The sequence below is a fragment of the Chanodichthys erythropterus genome, chromosome 15 (genome assembly GCF_024489055.1).
Source record: "Chanodichthys erythropterus isolate Z2021 chromosome 15, ASM2448905v1, whole genome shotgun sequence".
Classification (NCBI taxonomy): Eukaryota; Metazoa; Chordata; class Actinopteri; order Cypriniformes; family Xenocyprididae; genus Chanodichthys; species Chanodichthys erythropterus.
The window spans coordinates 18450995-18474127 of record NC_090235.1 but is presented as its reverse complement, the minus strand read 5'-3'; the positions used below and the strand labels follow the sequence as shown (position 1 = coordinate 18474127).

General features: G+C 36.9%; 1 protein-coding gene across 1 annotated transcript in view; it reads right to left on the bottom strand.

The window, feature by feature from the left end:
• csmd3b (CUB and Sushi multiple domains 3b) overlaps positions 1-23133 on the bottom strand; it is a 514670-nt gene that overhangs the window by 333937 nt on the left and 157600 nt on the right. The window contains exon 4 of the mRNA XM_067361816.1: positions 7662-7856. Within this exon, the coding sequence (XP_067217917.1) occupies positions 7662-7856 (195 nt within the window). The remainder of the gene's footprint in view (positions 1-7661; positions 7857-23133) is intronic.

Genomic DNA, 23133 nt, shown 5'->3' with positions numbered 1-23133 from the left:
ACTGCTCCAGCTGACCAATCAGAGCACTTTGTGCTTTTCAGAAGGAGGGGCTTCATGGAGACAGGAACTAAACAGAGTGTTACTGACAGACTGGGAAGAGAGGAGCTGCAACAATGGAGAATATGAGGAAAATAATGTGTTTTTTGAACATCCAAACTATGGATGCCCATAGAGTTATAAGATTTTATTCATTTCCATGACATCTGATTTATTAGTCCCTTTTTCAAAGTCTTTTTGTTTTTGCCCTCAACTAGAATATGCTTAACCAATTGTAGTAGAGGCCAAAAACAAAATCAATACTTTAAAAAGGGAATAATAGGTCCCCTTTAACATTGATATTAGGTATTTACAGTCAGTAGCTAAAATCTGTGGCTTTATGTCTAATCTCTAAGCAGCTCTTTGTTGCATGTCTTTGGTGAAATTTAATTATCAGGGCGAGAGGATACAGTAAAACCTCAATTACTATTAAACTGTAATCGCATTCACTAAACATGGCAGTGGGAGCAAAAACAGAGAGAGGGAGTAATTCTCACTTCACTCCTTAAATCATGATGAATGGATCATAGGCTGCCTGCACTCATGTGAAGGAAAACACCAAAGGCAGTGAACGTCCGTGGCATATGGAACGGCAGCCTGTGTAATAATTCACTGAGGTCTTTAATAGGTCTGTATGATCATGCTATTTAGCGAGACCGCTATTTTCTTAAAGAATTATGCCGAGACAGCTAGAAGCAAACATTATCGAGATTAGATAGATAGATAGATAGATAGATAGATAGATAGATAGATAGATAGATAGATAGATAGATAGATAGATAGATAGATAGATAGATAGATAGATAGATAGATAGATAGATAGATAGATAGATGAAAGAAACACAAACACGTTACATATTTTAAGAACTACGGACCTGTTAAAAAGTTTTGGTCATTTCTTATCTTGCCTAGGGCATCAAGTAAGCCAGGACTGTCACCGGTGCCCCATCACAAAAACAGGTGGATAAAGCCACTGGCAAGAAGTAAGCCATTCGTAGACTGACTTCCCAGAAGAGAGTACACACTGTGGCTTGGTAAAACTTGCAAAAGTTTGCTTGTTTATTTGAGTGCTCTAACATGTCAACTTATGGCTCAAATAATAGTGTGAAATTGGTGGCAGGACTACTTGTTTGACTAAACAAATGGCAGACGAGGTGGGGCAGAATTTGTGTAAATCGTACATTAAATTATTCTTATAAAATTGTCTGCCTTATTTCAATGGAACAATTTAAAAATGACATATTATGCCCTTTTTCAAAGTCTTGATTTTGTTTTTGGGCTCTACTAGAACATGCTTTCATGCTTGAATGCTCAAAAAACACATTATTGTCCTCATATTCTGCATTGTTGCATCTCCTCTCTTCCCAGTCTGTCAGTAACGCTCTGTTTAGTTCCTGTCTCTATGAAGCCCCTCCTTCTGAAAAGCACAATGTGCTCTGATTGGTCAGCTAGACCAGTGTGTTGTGATTGGTCAAGTGCTTCGAATGTGTTTGGGAAATGCCCCGCCCCTTACCATAACCGTGAGTTTCAACACACTACTAACTAACTCAACCAGGCTCCGCCTCTTTATTTTGCGAATGCCTTGGGCAGGAATTATTTAGTATAAAAGGTCCTCTTTAAGAATGATTCATAGAAATGCTTTTATTCTTCACTTACAGCCTATTGCAATTCTGTTTGGTGCCGCTATTGGTGTAGAAATTAAATGTTGCGGAGTTGACTCACAAACTAATTTCTCACATTGTGTGTGAGTGAGATGCTGAGAAAGTTGCTAATAACGCCTGTGCAATGGCTCAATCTGCACTGAAGAATGTCAAACCATGGAAGCTGAAATTCTCAGGGTATCAGCTGTACTTTTGAACCCCTGCATGAGCTCAATGCAGCAGTCTCCTCTGATGCAGGTATTCACCTCCCCGTTCTGGCAGGGCTCCAGTCTGAGATCATCCAATATGGTCAGTGCTGCACTCCATTGCTGTACTTATGTGATAAATGGGCTTCGTCCATCACCAAAATGACAGTTACACATAGCAATTGAATTCAAGGGAATTACATACTGTCCTACAGACTGTGGTGAGATCATTAAAACCACAGCATTAATCAACATCATTATGGCTGCATGGTCTAAAGTAAATGGAATACAGACAGTAATGTGGCATCTTATGTTCGTATGAATTAGAGCATTTGTCTTTATCAAAATTAGTGGTACTCAAACTTTTCAGATAGCAGTCAACTTTCAATTTGTGTTTGAAAACCAGTTGTGTAAGGTAAAACAGAAAGTAGGTTATATGATGCAGTACTGTAACTATATCTATATTTGTTTTTTTAATGTTTTCTGTCCTGAATATACAATCATTTTGCACAATCTCCGGAGGAACCCTTAAGGTGCTACTAAAGGAGCATTTTCTGCACTGAAAATAGGCAGGTACGTGACCAGTATTTCATTTCTGAAGACAGTGACGTACATTTGCGTCAGAGAAGACTCTCAGAATATCTTAGGATGATCATCTGCAGGTGAAATAGACAACAATAATCAGTATAATCATCATTTGTGCTGCTTATTCACTTAGATGGAACACAAAGACGTGAGAAAGAACGAAACACTGCTTCTGTAATACACTGCTGTTAGTTTGAGACCATTTTTCCCTTTGACCTGGAAACAGGTCATTTTATCATGTTTCCATTACTACAGGACAGAAGAATATGAGAACATGTCAAACTTGTGATTTTGTAACTAGGCACACAAATGAATTTTATGAAGACTTAATAAATTATATATATACATACATACAGCTATGGAAAAAATTAAGAGACCACTTAACATTGATTTCTGTACTTGGAGTGGTCTCTTAATTTTTTCCATAGCTGTATATACACACAATATTTTTAATGCAATTCATTATTTCTGGATGTTAACAAATAATCAGCAATGGCAACATTAAATAAAATAAAACATTAAGTGAGAGTTTGGTCACAAAAAAGGGTAATTAAACTACTAATTATTCTCACTACAACAGCTGCACTGTATTTGCAATCTCCAGATGAAGAAGTAAATTACACTGTATTAATCAGATAATCTGCGCTAAAGACAACATAAGGGAAAGACATTGAGATATCACTAGCATATGAAAGTGTCAAGGGGCTAGAAAATGTGGCAACGGCAGCGCCCACTCGGCAAAAAAGCAACAGCAGATTAAATAGACTTCCATCAAACCAGGAGTCTAGAAGCCAAATCCCGTTTACCCAGAAACACCCTTTCATTATCTGCCAAGAACGTACCATAATAGACTCTCTATAGCACTGTTATCATTTACTAAATCTATTAAAAGCACTTTATTTCGACACTCTGCTAACTGTAAGTTACTTTACAACTACATGTCAATTTTTTTGAGGAAAGCATTCCAGGTTTTTTCTCCATACAGTGGACTTCAACAGGGACCAACGGGTTGAAGGTACAAATGTCAGTTTCAGTGCAGCTTCAAAGAGCTCTACATGATCCCAGATGAGGAATAAGGGTCTTATCTAGAGAAACGATTCGTCATTTTCTAAAAACATAAAAATTATATACTTTTTAACCACAAATGCTCATCTTTCACTGCTCTGCGATGCGCCATGCATTATGTAATCACGTTAGAAAGGTCATGCATGACGTAGGTAGAAGTACCGATCAAGTGTTTACAAAGTGAACATGCAAAGACTAAGTCAAACGGTCTTTACAAAAAAAAAAGGAGTATTGTCGTATTTCTGCCTACGTCACGCGTGACCTTTCCAACGTGATTACGTAATGCGTGGAGCATCGCAGAGCAGTGCAAGATGAGCATTTGTGATTAAAATTATATATTTTTTTTTTAGAAAATAACTCATTGTTTCTCTAGATTAGACTCTTATTCCTCGTCTGGGATCATGTAGAGCTCTTTGAAGCTGCACTGAAACTGACATTTGGACCTTCAACCCGTTGAACCCCAGTGAAGTCCACTATATGGAGAAAAATCCTGGAATGTTTTCCTCAAAAACCCTAACTTCGTTTTGACTAAAGAAAGACATAAACATCTTGGATGACATGGTGGAGAGTAAATTATCAGGACATTTTCATTCTGAAGTGAACTAATAAATAATACTAAAACAACACTGCTCTATAATCTTCATCTGATAGTTGAATCACCAATGTTGGGTAAAACAAAAAAAGATCAAAGTCTTGTCCATTTTTTTTTTTTTTGGTCAGACATGACAGGGTCCTCATGGGCTTAAATTGTGCAGTTAGAGACAGATTCTCTAAAGCAATCAAGTCAGTGCATAAGCAGTCCCTGGCAAGAGCATTGCGTTAAAGAAGGGTGCGGGTGTCAGCTCCAATTTCGGCAGGGCTGCTCAAAGTTGTGTGGGATTGATCAGGGATTTACGTCGTTAAGCAGGTGGTCCCTATGGTTGTCAAAGCCAGACAGGAAGAGGGAAGGAGAGGCACGATTGCTGCAGCCCACAGCGAGTCTGAACTCGTTAATAAAAAAAGACCCTGTCAAAATTAAAGTCTAGCACATCAAAAGCCAGTCATTAAGGCTCATAGCCTCAGCGTCAAATTATCAGCGTTTTAATGCTCCTTGAGGAATTCTATCCGACAAAGGATAATTTTAGCCATTCCGCACTTCGCCTTGCTAAGAAGGATTGGTTTAGGAGCATAAGCACTAGTGGAGATCATCCAAAGCCACAAATACGCATGTGTATACTATTCATCAACGACGTGATCGATTTGGTTAATTACTGACTTGCATTACAGTTCTAGCATCAGAGTATTTGTTTTTTCATCTCGCTACATGCTTGACCTTTAAAGGCAACAGTTTCCAGCTGAGGTACAGCGAAAGCATGCGATGATAACAGGTAACTTCATCCGGCTAAATTATGCCATTTTACAGCTGTCTGATTAACAGAGCTACATTCCCTCTGCCGTGACAGGACGGCCCATTTCATTTGGGTTTACCAGTTTGTTATCCTTGACCTCTGCAGAGGACTGAGCCCATCCACAAACATTTATTAGCAGCCAAAATTTACTGGACCAAATTAGCCCGCTCAATATGTTAATAAAACATGCCGAGAGCTCCCCTGGAAGAGGTCCAGATACAAAATGGTTTGCCTCTTGATATATATATATATATAAAAGCAGCATTCATTTTGGTGACTGTGTTAAGAAAAGGCTTTGTTTCCATTGCTCAGTTTCAAAAACAAAAAATGCTCAGGAAAATGTAAAAATGCCAATTTTTTAAGGGTCTCTAACTCTCTAATGAGAATATTATGATAAACAAGTCCCACCGCGTTGTGCAGCCTGGGATTGGGTGTTGACCGTATTGTTTGGTAATGTCTGGGTAAGAGTTTTCACCCTGGCTAAATAAAATCTCTGCGACTGTCGTTTCGGCTTGGCTACATGTGCAGCAGTTGCTGTCATGCCTATTTCACACCTTGAAACTACAGACTGACCAACTGTGCCAAAGGCATCCGAGAATGGAGATATGCACAACCAAGCAATTTTGAGAAAAAATCTTAAAACTGAAGTTAGAAACAGCTGACAGAAACATTTGTTACAGTCAATTCCAAAATACCACAATGCTGAATATGCATTATTTATGTATATAGGTAACACTTTACAATAAGATTTAGTTTGAACTAATGATGAACAATATGTCTGCATTTCTAAATCTAAATTAATGTTAGATTAAAATTTGTATCTGTTAACATTAGTTAATGCACATGAACATTTATATTAACTAATAAATGCTGTAAGAATGTATTTCTCATTGTTAGTTTATTTTAGTTAATGCATTAACTAACATTAACAAATTAACCTTGTTGTAATATATTTTATTTCATATAAACAAACAAATAAACAAATCAGAAAAATATAATACATACAATTTGCATAAATAACATATACACACATTATGTAATTTTTATATTATTATATATATATATATATATATACACAGACACACACAACAATACTACTAAAAAACTAAAATACTTAGATATGTATACTGTATGTTATAAAAAATAAACAAATTCAGAAAAATATAACAGATAAAATATTTTATTTATTTATTTATTTTTAATTTATAATTTTTTAAATTATATATATATATATATATATATATATATATATATATATATATATATATATATATATATATATATATATATATATATATTAAAAAATAATAAATTAACAATTATTAGCATCAACAATAATACTACTACTACTAATAATAATTGTGCACAGAAAAAAAAAAAAAAAAAAAAAAAAAAAAAAAAATATTTAACCCAGAGCATCCATAATGCAATTAGAAGTGTAAATGAAAAGTGCCAGTGGGCCACAAATATTCTTGAGAGCTTTTTATATCCCCACTCCTGCATTCAGAGATGCATACATTACAGAATTTTAGCATAACATTGACATTTGAGGAAGCAGTATTTCTAAAGGTCTCCTGACTTAAGGTTTAAAACCCCCTCCCCCCTAATCTAAAATTAATGGTCACTGTAAATTGCCATGCAAAATAATTCCAGAGTTGCTTTTATGTAAAAATCTCCCATCTCCTTTGCTCATAAAAGAGGAAAAGGGCAGATACCATCTAACACAAAGATTCACTTTTCATCAAAGTAGAAAATCAAGAATGTTCTGTAATGTTTTTATGAATATTCAATGATTAAATACATTAAAACAGACACAAAACCCAACATGCATTACGAAATGAACTAAAGCGCATTTAATGTGAAATTAAAATGCTACGGTACTGTATGCAATTCCACATTTAATCGACAAAATATTCAATAACTAAACCACATCATCACATATCAGATTTAAAAGTGCCGCTGTTCCTTTAAGAAAGTGCCAGATGACAAGTGCAGCAAGCACAGTGGTCTGCTCATCCATACCCCACTGCATTCTGGGCCAGGTTGAGGCTCCACATTTTAGTACCTCAGGCTATTTTCTATTCAAGCACAGTTGGCTTTGCAATTTGTGTCCAACCAAAGCAAGCATGATCCAGACGCTGTCATTTCCCCCTTTCTATTAAACACGCTGGAGCAGAAACTGGCGCAGGCTGTCTATGGAGAGATTCTTATTTGAGAATGGTCATGGCTAATGCACATTATAATTGGTCTGAACATGGGACCATAAATCTTGATCCACTCGCAACAAACACGCAGAGTCCTGACTCATCTTTAAGGAAGAAAAACAATAGCGTGGGCCAGTAAAGTGAGCTAAATGATGAAAGGAAATGAAAACATGATTGAAAAAGTCAAAAAGATGCAAAAGGACCCTTACAGTGCTTTAAATGAAAGAATGGAAGATTGAAATACGAGGATAGGAAATATAAGAGCTGACAAGAGCAAACATGTGATGTGATTCTAATGTTCAAGTGGCCTCAGAATGAAAGGCTGCGCCATTTCTAATCAAAATAACCTAGTACTTATACGCCGATATAGCCACTCGTCCATATCTTCGCCCATGCACGCACAAGCATCCGCAAGGACAAAAGAACACAGGAAAACATCAAAGACTCATGCAGGGAAACAGAATGCACAAACACACACACACTTGCGGTGTATCGGTCATGCACGTCACATGTAGAGCCATCGGAATGCTCGCTTACCTCTGCAGATGGGCACTGGGAAGTCCCATACGGCGGCATTGCCAGCATTGGTCACACAGGTGAGCTGAGGATGGCCGTCCAGCACATAGCCGGTTACACAGCTGTAGCGGATCTTGTCGCCTACATTAAAGCGCGTACCATACAGGATGCCTTTAGGCGGGACGCCGGGGTTTCCACAAGAACTGCTCTGCAATTCTAAAAGGGAAAAAAAAATCACTTTTAGCACTGTATTCATGATAAGGAAAATGATGTTGTATATATAGACTGAAAAATTATATATAATATGTTATTTATATATATACTGCAGTCTTAATGTTTGGGGTCTGTAAGATGTTTTTGAAAGACGTCTCACCAAGGTTGCATTTATTTGACAATTTGTGAACAAAACACACCATTTGTTTGTGTGTATTTAAATGCAAATGAGCTGGGCAGCTTTCCAGAAGAGGGCGGAGCTTTAACAGCTCAACAACAACAAAGCTGGAGAATCTCACACAGCCAAAATGACGACGTGTTCAGCCTTACATTGTTCAAACCGGAGTCGACACTGATGGAGAGACTCAGGAAGAAGTTACAACTTTTAGACGTTTCTGAATGGTTAGTGGATAAATTGATGTAGTTGCTGTGGAGTTGATTCAACTCATCCACTAGCATGTGCCGTCATGTTCATCTTTTGTGTTGAATTGACCCTCGTTTGTGAAGCAGTCCGGCGTAAAATGACGGCATGACAACAACACTCTACTACAACAACTCTTCCTCTTCTCTAAAGCAGCCCAACATGGCCCCGCCCCCTTTGTTGTGTGTTCTTGGGGGCGGGGTTTATGTAAATTGTAGGGTTAGTGATGTCACCAACATGGAAAGAAGCTCATTAGTAGTCCCTACCAGCCGTTTGTTGTAGTCCTAAAACAGTGATCTCTTATAACTCTTGTATATCTCTTGTAACTTTGCAGATGTTGTTTATGCTCAAACATTATGCTTTTTTTTCTTTCTTTTTTTTTTCTATTTATTCACTGAGAAAGTCTTGGCACAGGAAGATTTCTCAGTGTTGAGTCAGACCAGTTCTCCACCATACATTCAAGAATGTAAACAAGTTTTTCCTTGTAATTCATATTGAATAAAAATAATTTCTGGCAACATTTCCAAGCCACACAGACAAGCCAAGGGCTACGGGTGCAAAAGCACAACATTTTATTTGAATTATTTGTTATTTAATCACCAATTCAAGCTTTATGTCCTGGTTGGATCTGAACCAAGGGCAGAGCAGTAGCACTTAGAAATGAATGTGGCCCAGGGACTAGTTTGGAAAATAAAGAGAGAGGTACATTGATTGTGCTGTTACACACGGCTTGGGCGGCAGACGTCTTGCTAGCAGGAGGCCATGAATTCACCGCTGACTTTTAGAAGGTTTAGACAGACAGTTCTAACAACAGAGGCCTATTTAAGCTTTCCATGCTGTTGTTTATAGACCTTAAAGTGGACTTCTTATTGTGTCTTTATTTCTGAAGACCCAACCAGCAGTACAAAGGAAACTAGAGTGTACTAACCACAGTGAATATAAAATATGTAACTCCATTTTTCCCCCCAGACTTTATGAATTACTATTGATTATGCCAAGAATAGTAACAGAGGATCTGTCGAGTAAGATTAATTACTTCATTACATCAAACAATACAGCAAGAACATTACCCAAACAAAGGAAAACAAAATGACTTACAAAAATGGTTCTGACGCATTTGCCCCATCAAGACGTCACCTTTTAGTTCATTTTCATAATTTTTACTTGAACAAATACTAATAATAATCATTTACATGTACAAAACTGTATGTTATGGTGTAATGCTGTTCTCCCTGAGGCTTTGGTTTTGATTTGTTCTTTTTTGTAATCACAAATGCTCAGCAAGTTATGGATTTCTACCTAAAAGTCTCCCTTGTAATAATGTCTGGAGCTTCAAACATGTAAAATATAATCCATAATGCAGCTAGTGTTTCTTAATGAATGACATAAATAACATAAAAAGCCAATACATCTTTAAATGAACATATCAGACTTGTAGTTTTCTCAAATAATGAGGAACATTATTATTTCGATGCACTGGACTCTTGGAAAAAGACACTCCAACCGCTGAACAGAGTCATATCCATGTCCTTACTTCTTCACTTGGCAACTCCCCTTATTTAATATCCCTAATTACCTCCATCTCAGAGCGGGTGGAACAGGATGAATTAAAAGATGAACATGCCCTTCGCTTGTCACGACGCCGGCCCCTGATCTCAGGATTCTATAGCTGGATCATTTAAAGATCTTAGAGCTGATGGTTGGTTTGTAAATTGCACAATAAGAAGCACAGAACTATGAGAACATCTCTCTGCATGCTAATCGTGTTGATTATAACCTGCTGACGCCTCATCCGCATTTGAAAAATGTGAGTTTCGGGAACGAGCATCCAACCGCCAACACCGCATTGGATATGAAAAAGCGTCACATTGGAAGGATTAAATAAAAAAGGATAAATGTGATAATCTTGTGTCAGCAGAACAGGCATTCAAAGCCCTTGAGGGCTGTCAATTTTGCCATTTAGAGTGGTGATGGATCACTCGCGTTTGTCATTGAGGCCGACGGGAATATCAATGAAACGAAAATGAGAGATCCGGTACATCAGCGGAAAAGACAACAAAAACCAGCCAACTGTCCAATCCATGCTCTGTCATTTTAAGTGAGTGTCTCTGTGTTGGTCACAATACATAAGAAGTCTGTACACAAAAGGTTTACTCTGCATCTGAGGTCCAAACAAGCACTGCCTGCTGGAGCGATGTAACAAGCAGCCATGACGGGGACAAACGGCAGGACCTCAACCGGTGAACAGGAACAGACGACGGCCACACCCTCCACACTAAACTAAATACCTCCACCCGGTGTCTGCTGCACAAACACATCACCACTTCTTTTATCGAGAAAACATGCTTTCATCATTTATTTTCCATCATTTTTTAAAAATGCTTATTTATTAAAATAGAGCAAACCGTCTCTTCCCAGCTTCATATTTGCATAAAGCCTAAGCCATCCGACTGAATTCCAGGATGATTTAGCAAAGGTTACAAATTTTGCAGTAATCTTGCTGATAAGTCAGTGTGACACAGACACGCCCTGGGGAGAGTCTGGCCTTCTCCAGGGGTCTGAGATCTGCTCTCAGGAGCAGTGACAGGGGGATAACATCTAAGCCTGTTAATGCCCTTCACTGGCCCATCACCATCCTCTCTTCAGCTCTCTTAAAGAGTTTCTGTAAAAGATCACTGCTGCCCTTCAAACCGCTGCCATCATCAGATTCAGTGTCAGGTTCACTTAGAAATCGCCTCTAAGCAGCACAGATTCGTCTGGTTTCCTCACGGAACTGATACGGGAGAACTGATTTGATACTAGACCTTCTACTAACTATGAGTAACTTTGCAACTATACTGGCAAAAATATCAAATATTAAACAGACGGTCTGCTAATACTCTAATGACTGCAAGTTGACATACACTGTGTGCAGAATTATTAGGCAAATTGATTTTCTGATCATATTTTTTTTCCAAGCACATTTTACCAATTCCAATCCACATCAATCTTAATAACTACTATTAATATTGTTTTTATATCATTTATAAGTGATATATAATTGTTCATGAAGGCTGGAAATGAAAAATGCCTCATATTCAGGTGTGTAGAATTATTAGGCAGGTTTTCTTTTACAGGCAAAATGAGCCAAAAAAGAGATTAACTCAGATTGAAAAGTCAAAATTTATTAAATACTCATGAGAAGGATGCAGTACTAATGCAATACTAGAAATTGCAAAGTTAAAGCATGACCAAGGCACAGCAAAATGCTCATTGGGTCAGCGGGGTCATCCAAAAACAGGTGGAAAAGAAAAGATACATGTTAACCGGCAAAATAATTAAGAATTAAGGTGAAGAGTTAAGTGTGAAACCATCAGGAACCCTTTAGTCTCCACCATTTTCCAGTACTGCAACCTACCTGGAGTCTCCAGAAGTGTGAGGTGTCAGGATCTCAGAGATTAAGGCTTGAGAGTGATTCCTGAAGGACCAGCACCACATCCTCTTGTACCACTGTTTGAAGAATTTATCTTCCAGAATCTGGCAGTAAGTTTTGGAAGATCATTTTTAGTCCATCTCTGCAAGATGGACATTTCAGGATAAGAGATGGCCTAAAAGTGAACTCCCACACCTTACTGCCAGATTCTGGAAGATAAATTCTTCAAACAGTGGTACAAGAGGATGTGGTGCTGGTCCTTCAGGAGTCACTCTCAAGCCTTAATCTCTGAGATCCTGACACCTTGCACTGTCTATAAGGCCTATAAAAACCCAGTCTTCATGTATTTTATAACACTTCAGCTTGTGATTCTTATTAAGAGCGGATCATTTTTTAGGATTCTTTAGCTAACCTAAGTCTCTGAGATCCTGACACCTCACACTTCTGGAGACTCCAGGTAGGTTGCAGTACTGGAAAATGGTGGAGACTAAAGGGTTCCTGATGGTTTCACACTTAACTCTTCACCTTAATTCTTAATTATTTTGCCGGTTAACATGTGTCTTTTCTTCTCCAGCTGTTTTTGGATGACCCCGCTGACCCAATGAGCATTTTGCTGTCCCTTGGTCATGCTTTAACTTTGCAATTTCTAGTATTACATTAGTATTGCGTCCTTCTCATGAGTATTTAATAATTTTTGACTTTTCAGTCTGAGTTAATCTCTTTTTTGGCTCATTTTGCCTGTAAAAGAAAACCTGCCTAATAATTCTGCACACCTGAATATGAGGCATTTTTCATTTCCAGCCTTCATGAACAATTATACATCACTCATAAATGATTTAAAACAATATTAATAGTAGTTATTAAGATTGATGTGGATTGAAATTGGTAAAATGCGCTTGGAAAAAAAAATATGATCAGAAAATCAACTTTCCTAATAATTCTGCACACAGTGTATGTCAACTTGCAGTCTTTAGAGTATTAGCAGACTGTCTGTTTAATATTTGATAACACGTTATTTTTGCCAGGTAAAAATTGTGTTCCAGGGGGTGAAATCATCATTTTTGGTGCCCTGGATCTCATGTTCTGCAGTGAAGTCCATCCCTGTTTTATTGAGTTATTTTTATTATTTTTACCCAGTGTTGGGTAGTTTATCTGTAACTCAACTGTTGGGTCATTTTTACTGTGAGCGCTGGGTCAGTTTAATTTAAACCTTAATTTCATTCAGGATTATCCCCTCATATTCTAAAAAAAAATGCTGGGTTAAAACAACCCAAGTTGGATTAAATATAGATAAACTCAGTGATTGTGTTGTTTAACCGAGTGGTTGAGTTAAATGTTTGCCCAGCTTGGTGGTCAGTTTTATTTAACCCAACTATTGTTTAAAAATGATGATATGTCTGACTTAAAATGAACCCAAAATGGTTGGAAATTAAAAATCAGACACATAATTACTAGAGGCAACAATAATAATCAGGTGAACATTTATTAATAAGCAATTTGATAAATGTTTATTGTTTAATCATTATTCATTAAACTGATTAATAAATGTTCATTTATTAAACATATTAATAAATGTTAATTTCCAACATACTTTGGGTTCATTTTAGGCAAGAAATTTAATTTTTAAACAATAGATGAGTTAAACAAAACTACCCAGCAAGTTGGGTCAAACATTTAGCCCAACCGCTGGGTTAAAACAACCCAATTGCTGTGTTTGTCCATGTTCAACCCAACTTGGGTTGTTTTTAACCCAGCATTTTGAATAATGGCATTGAATAAAAAATACTGTACAGTTTATGAACTGTTCTTGTCCTATACATATTTCAGAGTGATTTCAGAGTGCATTTTTATTATTTAAATTGAAAATCCCTCAATATCAAATTGACTGACCCAGAACTGTCAAAAAACAACCCAGCAAATGGGTTAACATATAAAACCCAACAAGCTGCAGTAGAAATAACCCAGCATGTGTTCTGTTCAATATTTAGACAGCGTTGGGTTGCCAAATAACCAAGAAAATTATTGGTTTTTAAATAAGCAATAATAAGAGTTAGATGACATGTAGTTGCAAAGTTACTTATAGTTAGCAGAATATCTAAAGTGGACCATTGAAATAAAGTGTAACTAATTTTGATAAAACCAGGAGTCACATTCAAATGAATGTCTCATTCAAGCAATCTGTACAAATCCATATTCATAGAACGAACAGCAAGTTTCCCAGTTCTGAATAGCTAAGAAGCACTCAAGAGGGCTATAATGAGAAAGTGCCAGAGACACTATTCTTTCATCGTTTCTAGTGATCTCACAAAGACACCGCAGCACAGGTGTCAGTTCCTTTTCTTCAGCTGTTTTATCAAGAAACTTCCCCACCAAGATGCAAAGCACAGAAAATGTTAGCAATGTCATATTTTGGGGCGTATCTCACAGCAAGTGTGTTGTCATGTAAAATTAAACAATTTGGAGAAACTCAGCCAAAGCTATAGATTGCAAGGAAAGAGCGATTTATTATCTGTGGCAGCGGTATTCATGCGCACAGCCCCTCCGGCGTTTATTTTCTTTAGCAAGTTTGCTTGAGCTGCTGAAACACTTTGAGGATTCAACACAGAAAATCTTAGTGACTTTCAAGGCAAAAAGTCTTTAGAGAACAGATTTTTTTTTTTTTTAAATTAATATTTCATCAACAGTGAGGACAATTCGTAGATTTAAACCCCCGAAATGTAGAAGTGGGATACATTCCAGGATTTTTCAACAAATTGAGGCTATGCAGGTATCCTGAGCTTCAAGACTCAACTTTAGGTTGGGAGATGGGTTTTAAACTGTAGAATTGGCTGGCTCTCTTATCAGCGGACCTCCGTTCAGGCTGGTCATTCATCACGTCCTGCTGCTTTAGACGTGTAGCGCTGGGGCTGGACCTTGCAGCTCCGACTCAAGAGTGACAGGGCAGTTCCTGCCCTCAATGTTCCATCTTTTGTACTAGCTAATATGTGGTCTATCGATTGCATTTGTAAAAAAAGCTGGATGTACTTTCAGATGTTTTTTTTTTTTTTTTTTTTTCCCAAAAGGAAAGCAAAAATCTCCAGTAGTGGGTGGACAACAAAGCATTAGAAGGAAGTGGCTTATTCTTTTTCATCTTTAAATAGAGAACCAGCACAATGTTTCTATATAAGCTACTGGATATCGAATATTATTGGATTTTAAGATGATTTAATATAGGCTGCAACTACTAATGCACTTTCTTGTAATGTTTGTTGTTGTTGTTGTTCCTGTTTAGTGTGATAAGTGTGTCATTTTTAAATAGCATTACTAAAAGGAAGTGCAAAATAACAATAACCTGTGTTATTTAAATGTTATTATAGTTTTATTAATATTTTGAATTAGATTTTATTTTTATATTTTTAGTTTCCATAATAATTTTTATGATTATTGTTTTTAGTAATTTCTTTATGTGCCTTTGTTTGCTATTCAGGTTTAATTTATTTTTTATTTCAGTTTTAGTTTAATTTTTATTTATTTCCAGTAATTAATTTTAGTGAACGGTTTTCAACTAATAATATTATTATTTTTTTTATTTTATTTTATTTATTTTTTTTTATTTTTATTTTTTTTTTAATTAATAAAAAATGTTTTTAATAGTTTAGTTAATGTGCAACAGTTGGGTTCCATTGATTTTTAACAAAAACCTTTAAAGACAGACGCACATTATTTCAACTTAGTTTTAATATATATATATATCTCAACATTTTTATTTAGTTTTATATTTCTCCATCGGTTTTAATTCAATTATACTGCTTCATGGGATTCACTAAAGCCATTAAGTACACAGTCCTGTACCCTTGTATTTTTGTCAGATTTACAAATACTTTTTTTTTTTGCTTTAAATCAAGTCTACACTTTAATGTAAACTGTTTTAAATCCCTATGGGAGAAATGAATGAAAAAAATAATTATGGAACCAACACTGAAAAAGTTCCACTCTATAACCCCAACACACCCCTTCAGCTGCTATTGGTCAGAAACACTGAAGCCCCGCCCCAAACTCACACCATTGGTTAAACCACTGTTGCTATGCCTGGCTGGTTAAGATTGTCTAACAAACTGAGAAATGTTTTGATAGAGCCAGAGTCTTTATACTTTTCAAGCTGTCTCTGCATATTAAGCTGGGATAGTGTGTATTTTAGAGGAATATTACAGGTTCAGTATAAGTTAAGCTCAATCAACAGCACTTGTCAACAAAAAATAACTTCCACCAGTCTTTCCTTTTCTTTAAAATAAGCAAAAATCTGGGTTACAGTGAGGCACTTGCTGTGGACGTGAATTAGTTCAATCCATAAACGGATTCAATAGAATAGCCACAAGATGTGCACAGTAAATAGCTCACTCAAAAATGAAAATTAACTCATAATTTACTCACTGTCATGTCGTTCCAAACCTGTATGACTTTCTTTTTCTGCAGAACAAAAAATATTTTTATACTGTACAAACAGTATATTATATCCCCCTACCCCATCACAGAAAGCTGTCTGCATTTTTAGATTTTCAAAACACTTAATTTAGTATGATTTATAAGCTGTTTCACACAAGCAAAATGTCAAATTAATGAAAAATAAACATGCTAACAAGATAACTGTTCTTAGAGTCCACAGTCATAATAAACCATGTGATGTAGATGAGCCCCCCCTCTGCCACTGTCATTTGCATCACATTATTAATTTAAAAAAAAAGAGTAAAGCTGATATCTCAGATTTTATAATTTTTTTTCTAATTACCCAAGTGTCCTCTAAAGAATTACTCATGCGTGCTAAAATTGAGACGGCAATTTTCACAAACAGCTGTCTTCTCCCATCAGCACATGGAGGTTCAGCAGAGAGCTTCACGATATCCTCCAGCCCTTTGTGCGACAAGGTCCAAGAAGACTCAACTTCAACATGACGATGCCATGTGAGGAAAACAAACATCTCATCCCTCTGGAGGAAGAGTTTGTCATCCTGCAGCTTAAGATGAGCAGAAAACAACTTAAAGCTTTCCAGAGGCGTACGACCCGAGAGGCCCTGCCGCTGCCCACCGCATTAGCATCCCAATTTGGTTTCAATACAGCCCAAGACTGGTGCCGAAGGGGTGACTTTATTACAATGTGTTGCGACCTCGGCTCAATGCTTTCTTGCTTATAAATTATTCCCCTTTCGAGGCAGAGAAGCAAGGAGCCGATCCACTTACAATCCCTCAGGAATAATAAGATCCTTAAACCCATTTCCCTCTACCAGCAAGCAGCAATGAGTGTGTTGATCTCGCTGTTCGATTCTGGAAGAGCTATGACGGGGATTTTCTCTTTTCATAGTTGATGATATATATTATTTTTAATGTTATGGTTATGGAAAATTTGCCCAATATATTAAAGCCAATAAATAACAGATTATTTCCTTCACCTGAAACATTTCAGATGTGCACTGTTCACCATGATGGTTTTGAATTGCTTGAAATATAATTGAAATCTTTTCAAAAAGGAAATTACAGTTAAGTTCAACATGTGCAGCACAGGTCTGTCATATAAGCTACATAAAATTATAATGAGAACATTATAATTGTGTGCATGGGGCATGGCTTTTAATGGTGAGTCTTTTGTTTCCAGGCTCTCAAAAATTATATAAAAATTTGGATTTAGATTTATTAGCCAATATATCAGTTATCAGCTTTCAAATATATAACCAATATCACACTCTTGGTCGTGTGATATCGCTCTATATCAGCACGGCTGTGATTCGGCCGTAGGTAATCAAAGCTGTGCTGATATACAGCCATATCACACGGCTACGAGTGTGATATTGCATTTATACAACAGTTCGACGCCATGAGTGAGAAAATAAATAAGAAACAACAACAGATTGTCCTTAAAAACATCCCAGCTGTAGATAACGAGGAAATTACGCCGCACCCTTTGCTATGTGCATTCCAAACGGCTTCATCCCTGCTCACATAGGGATGATCACATATGGATTATCACTTCCATTTGGAATTTACCTCGTGAACCGTTCAGTACAAATACGTGTACCGTTACACCCCTAATATGTAGAGTATTACGAAAGAGAGATTGCCTGAGCAAGTGTATTACCTGCATCTAGCTGATATTCTTCAGGTCAGTCGTTTGTTCATAATCACAATGTCTGCTGAGGATATCTTTGTCTTTGTCTTTTTAACATTTAAGAGGATTTCCCATGACAGCACTAGTCAATGCATTTGTCAGCTGTGTCTAGTAAGATGTTGTTTAAAGTAAAAAAGTCCTTGTTTCCTTGTTTCAGTCCATTTCAATATAAAAGCCTTTGCGACTGACTCATTCACTCATAAAGGCAGTCTTTGCCACCATCTAATAGCGTATTAATGTAACTTTCACTGAAGTTGAAATCTCCAAAAATTTCTCAATACTGAATAACTGAAATGATCCATGATTACATGATATTTTTAGTGATATTTGTAAATTGTCTTTCTAAATGTTTCGTTAGCATTTTGCTAATATACTGTTAAATGTGGTTAAAGTTACCATAGTTTCTTACTGTATTCACGGAGACAAGAGCCGTCACTATTTTCATTTTTAAACACTTGCAGTCTGTATAATGCATAAACACAACTTCATTCTTTATAAATCTCTCCAACAGTGTGTAATGTTAGCTTTAGCCACAGAGCAAAACCTTAAACTCATTCAGAATCAAATGTAAACATCCAAATAAATACTATACTTACATAATCCGACGCATGCATGCAGTATGCATGACGAACACTTTGTAAACATATAACCAGCTAATATAACCATTTTGACGGTTATATTAGCTGTGTAAACTTTGTTTATGCACTGTTTAAGGCAAGTGCGAGCTCCGGGGGCGGAGAGCGTGAGCATTTAAAGGGGCCGCAGCATGAATCGGTGCATTTCTAACTATGCCCCAAAATAGGCAGTTAAAAAAATTAATATAAAAAAAAAAATCTATGGGGTATTTTGAGCTGAAACTTTACAGACACATTCAGGGGACACCTTAGACTTATATTACATCTTGTAAAAAAAAACGTTTGATGGCACCTTTAAACTAGCCATTATAACAATATAAGAAGTAAAATAGGAAATAAACACAAACAAACCGTTCAGTCAAACATATAAAAGCAGCGCTCTAGTTAGTACAGGGTTTAATTTCAATGTAAATACAAAGTTATGAAACTTAATACAGTAATACAGTTATGAAATATTAATACATCCCTAATTATGACAGCATGGCTAGAAGGGATGGATTTCTTTGTCTCCCGCTGGACATGGCATGGCATTCATAGAGCTGAGATGGAGGGTGTATATTTTCAGTTTTGTGACACTATTTCCTCCAAATTTGTCCCTGGATAAAAGAAAATTACAGGCATAGCTTCCTACCAAGCAGACAAAGTGTGGAGAGAAAAGAAAAAAGGCCTAGCGGGCATACTTTCAATCATACTTTATTATTGAGACGGATGATACAACAAACTAGAAAGAGAAAAAATAAAGAGGTCACTTAAAGTCTGACCAAAACCAACAAGGCCTTTGGTAAAGCATTGGTGTTTTGGAGGAGAGCACCGCAAGATGATTCATATCACAAGCTAATGTTTTGAAAAAAGGCCAATTCACGGTACACGCTCAGATGCCCTGCCTGACAATTGATCATCTCAGTGGTCTTTAGGGGTCATAACGCTTTCAAAATGACCCAATTTAAAGCAAATGCACCTCTCTGAACTATCTAACTTCAATGTTGCCGGCTTGATAAGAGAAGCCACGGACAATACGGCGTGTCAAAGGTTACGAATGGGAGGGCATAATGGAGAGAAATGAAAGCCTATTGTGGTTGATTGTTTGTGTATGTCAAAACCAATTTGTGTCATATATCCACACAAGACCTTGGTTGGATTATGGAGAACATGCGTCATATAGAAGGCCGCTCTCATCTATTTCAATCCATCATGGCTAAACCAAAGCTTTACACACTTTGATCATCTGCCTTGTGAGATCACAGGAACCAAAGGTAAGATTGCTCTTGTAAATAAATCCAAACAAAAGATGAAAGGGGTGGCCGGAGACTATGAATATGTTCATTATTCGCCCCCCACCCCACCTCCCGTCCCTGCAATCCGCCGGCAGCTGTGTACAGCAATAAGCTCAGCAGATGCTTTCATAAACTTTGATGGAAATCTGACCTTGCTACTTTAATGTCATCAGCGGAACCTAAAGATCAGCCGCGGCTCGATTGCGTATCGATCGCGGGCCTGCTCTGGTATGGGAGGGCTGTGCTCGCAGGTGCGGGCTAAAGGAGACAGACTGCAAACTAATGGCTCCCACCATCAGCGGCCCATCTTCAGCACAGAGCCATTTCCTTTGATTCTCATCAAAAAGGACTCCAGCTGCCTTTTGATCAGGCCCCGGTAAGGACGACCTCCTCTTACTAATTGAGGAGCTTTTTGTGCTCTGTGTAGGTGTAATTAATTAACTCGGGTTATTAATTATTGTTGCTGGTCTGAGAGCGTCCGTCGGAACAGCAAACATTTTTCCATTTCCTAATTATGAGGATGGAGTATCATTTATGATTAAATGAAATCATCATCCGTAGATTATGTTTGACCCTTGCCGAAATGAAAATTGATATGCTGTTCATCCGAAAGTGATACATTCACCGACTGCTTTGTACAATTTACATTTTGCAATTTTTTATTAGCCCTGAGACAAATGTGGGCTGATCTGACCACGATTTATCCAATTACCACAACCTTTTGTTAAATGTGAGAACCTCAGCTAATGGCACTTTCAAATATGAAAATGAAATAATTCAACATTTGCGAGTCATACGCACGTAGCTACTGTGTCGAGGTGGGCAAAAACAGAGCCGGCAGGTCTCAGTAAATATTTAGCTAGAACGAAAAGTTTACACTTAGAATAGTTTTAAAAAGGTTTTTTTCTGTCAGTGAGACAAAAAAATAAGACAAAGACAGACAGAAAACTCACACACATCACTTCAGATGTCATTACACCTAAACAGACTCACAAGAAACTACTCCAGACTACATTTGACTCCAATTCTGGAATCGGATATTTAAGGTCAGGAATCGGACACTTGATATACAATTAGAATTTCAATTCCTCTTATTCCTGCCTCTATAGTACACAAATGCTGAATTGAATACTTTTTGCATCTTCTAGCAAATACACACAAAATCATGTCAAAATATCCTCGTAAACACAGTCGGTTTTGTCTTAAGTGAATGTTAACAGTTGAGAGAAAAAAATGTGTTACAGCGTATTGGAATCCGTGCATTCGTTCTTAAAGTGACAGCAGCCTAATAATAAATCAAACAACAAAAGACAAAGAGAAAATTCACTCACTGATCTTGAACTTTTGTAACTATATTTGTAATGTATATTTTATTTATAAAGTGCAGTGTTATTTTACATTTGATTACAGTTTCTGTATCTGAATACTAGACAAACCTGAGAATCTTAAAATTAAATATGCCGCTACATACTAAGGTCTTTTGTAAAGTGTTACCAAAACCACTTCAGACCACAGTGGTTGGTTGCTAAAGGTTGTTTGTCTGATAACAGGTTAATAATATTATATAGGCCAGTTCAAGATATGTTCCAAAAGCATAGTTTTATGAAATATTCAGTGCATATCCGACATCCCAGCACTGAATTAATGACATGAGGCATGGGCTAAGGAAAGGGAAATGAAGGATATCAAGTCAGATCATGGACCCCATGCATGACATTTTTCATTGCAGTTACTGAGAGCTGCATGAAGACCTTGATGTGTACAGCAGCATGAATGCTAATGATGTTCAAAGTATCCTGCATGTTAATTTTTCAGCATTTTTGAGGGAATAGTAGGAAGAACTCTTGCCAACTACACGAGAGGGTTTCTGAGGTAACATGACATGCCTGCTATTGCTGTTTTACAGTGTTTACCGAGATAATGACCGAAGCTCTGGCCTGAAGTGGTGATCATGTGACAATCACTGACTGTCAAACTGGCTGCTGACTAGACTAATAATTTATCATTTAAGTAAAAGTGCTATTGTTTGAATATGTAGTTAACCACAGCCATGATGGCATTCAGAATGCACCACTGGGAATGTGACAATGATTTTATACAAAAGTTCAATAAACAAGAATTTAAATTTACATTTTAGACACAATATTGAAAAGTCACTTATCTTTTTTGTTACAACAACAGACATCCAAAACAAAATGTTCCAAATGAGGCCAAAACAGAATTAATGCTCATGTTTCTCCATGCAACAATAATGGTGTTTCATTCCTGAATTAAAATTTCAGCTAGCTGCAAAGGCAACATTGCTCATTTTCAATAACGAAAATTAAAACTGAAATAAAAAGACATTTAAAAAAAACTAAAACTACCAAAAAAAAACAATGATGATTCAATGAATGAATGATTCAATGACTCACTCATGCATGCAGACACATCTTTTGTTCCTGGATGAATCAGGGTTTTTGAACTAATCATTTGACTGAATGATTTGATGACTCATTCAATGACAGTCACATGTCGCCATCTACTGGTGTAACAATGTAACCTGCACAAACAGTCCCCTTGTTTAAAAAGTAATAAAATGAATTGAATCATGCACCTTAATTCTCTTAACGAGGGTTAGATTATCTTTTACATAATCTTTTATCTATGCACCACTCACATTTGTTTCTTGGTAAGTTTTAATATGAATAAATAATAAAATTCCTCCACTCAGTCTCAAGTTTCTGCCTGTTTACCATTTACATGTCTAAGGTTGACAAACCCAAAAGTGGATAGTTGTCAGAGAAACGTCGGCACCCTGCAAGCACTCTTACATTTTTCATCCTCCAGTATCTTCCCAGCTATCAGTGTCTACTTTCACTATCTCCTGTGTATTACAACGACAACCTCTGCTTGTTTCTTTGTTGTTTCCTGTTTGAATTCTCAGCCATTCTCAGGAGGTTTTCTCTCCTTTCACTGAAGCTCTCCACAGCTGTGCTCGATTCTCCTGCCTCCTCTCCTTCTAATGTCATTTTGAGCCTCCAATGCAGGCGAACTGTCTCAATTATCCTCTGTCTGCCTCTCCTGGCATGCTTGAGTTGAGTCCATCTTACAGCACTCAGAAGGTTCATGCCAAATTGGAAATCTCTGTATGCAATTAGGTTGGCCAGTAAAGCATTCCTTAAATCTCCATGTCAAATAAATTTGACATGAATTTATTCCTACCAAAGCTTTATGGTAAAGGTATTGATAACAATATGTAAAGAAAAATCCATTTGTGCAAAGCTGAGCGGAAGCCTTTCCCATCCTAAAAATAGTATTACATTGCAATTGAAATTAAGCTTTAGAAATGTAGGGCTACATCGACAAAGACAGTCATTTTCCTACAAAGTATATCAGGGGGAAAAAAATAATATATATATAT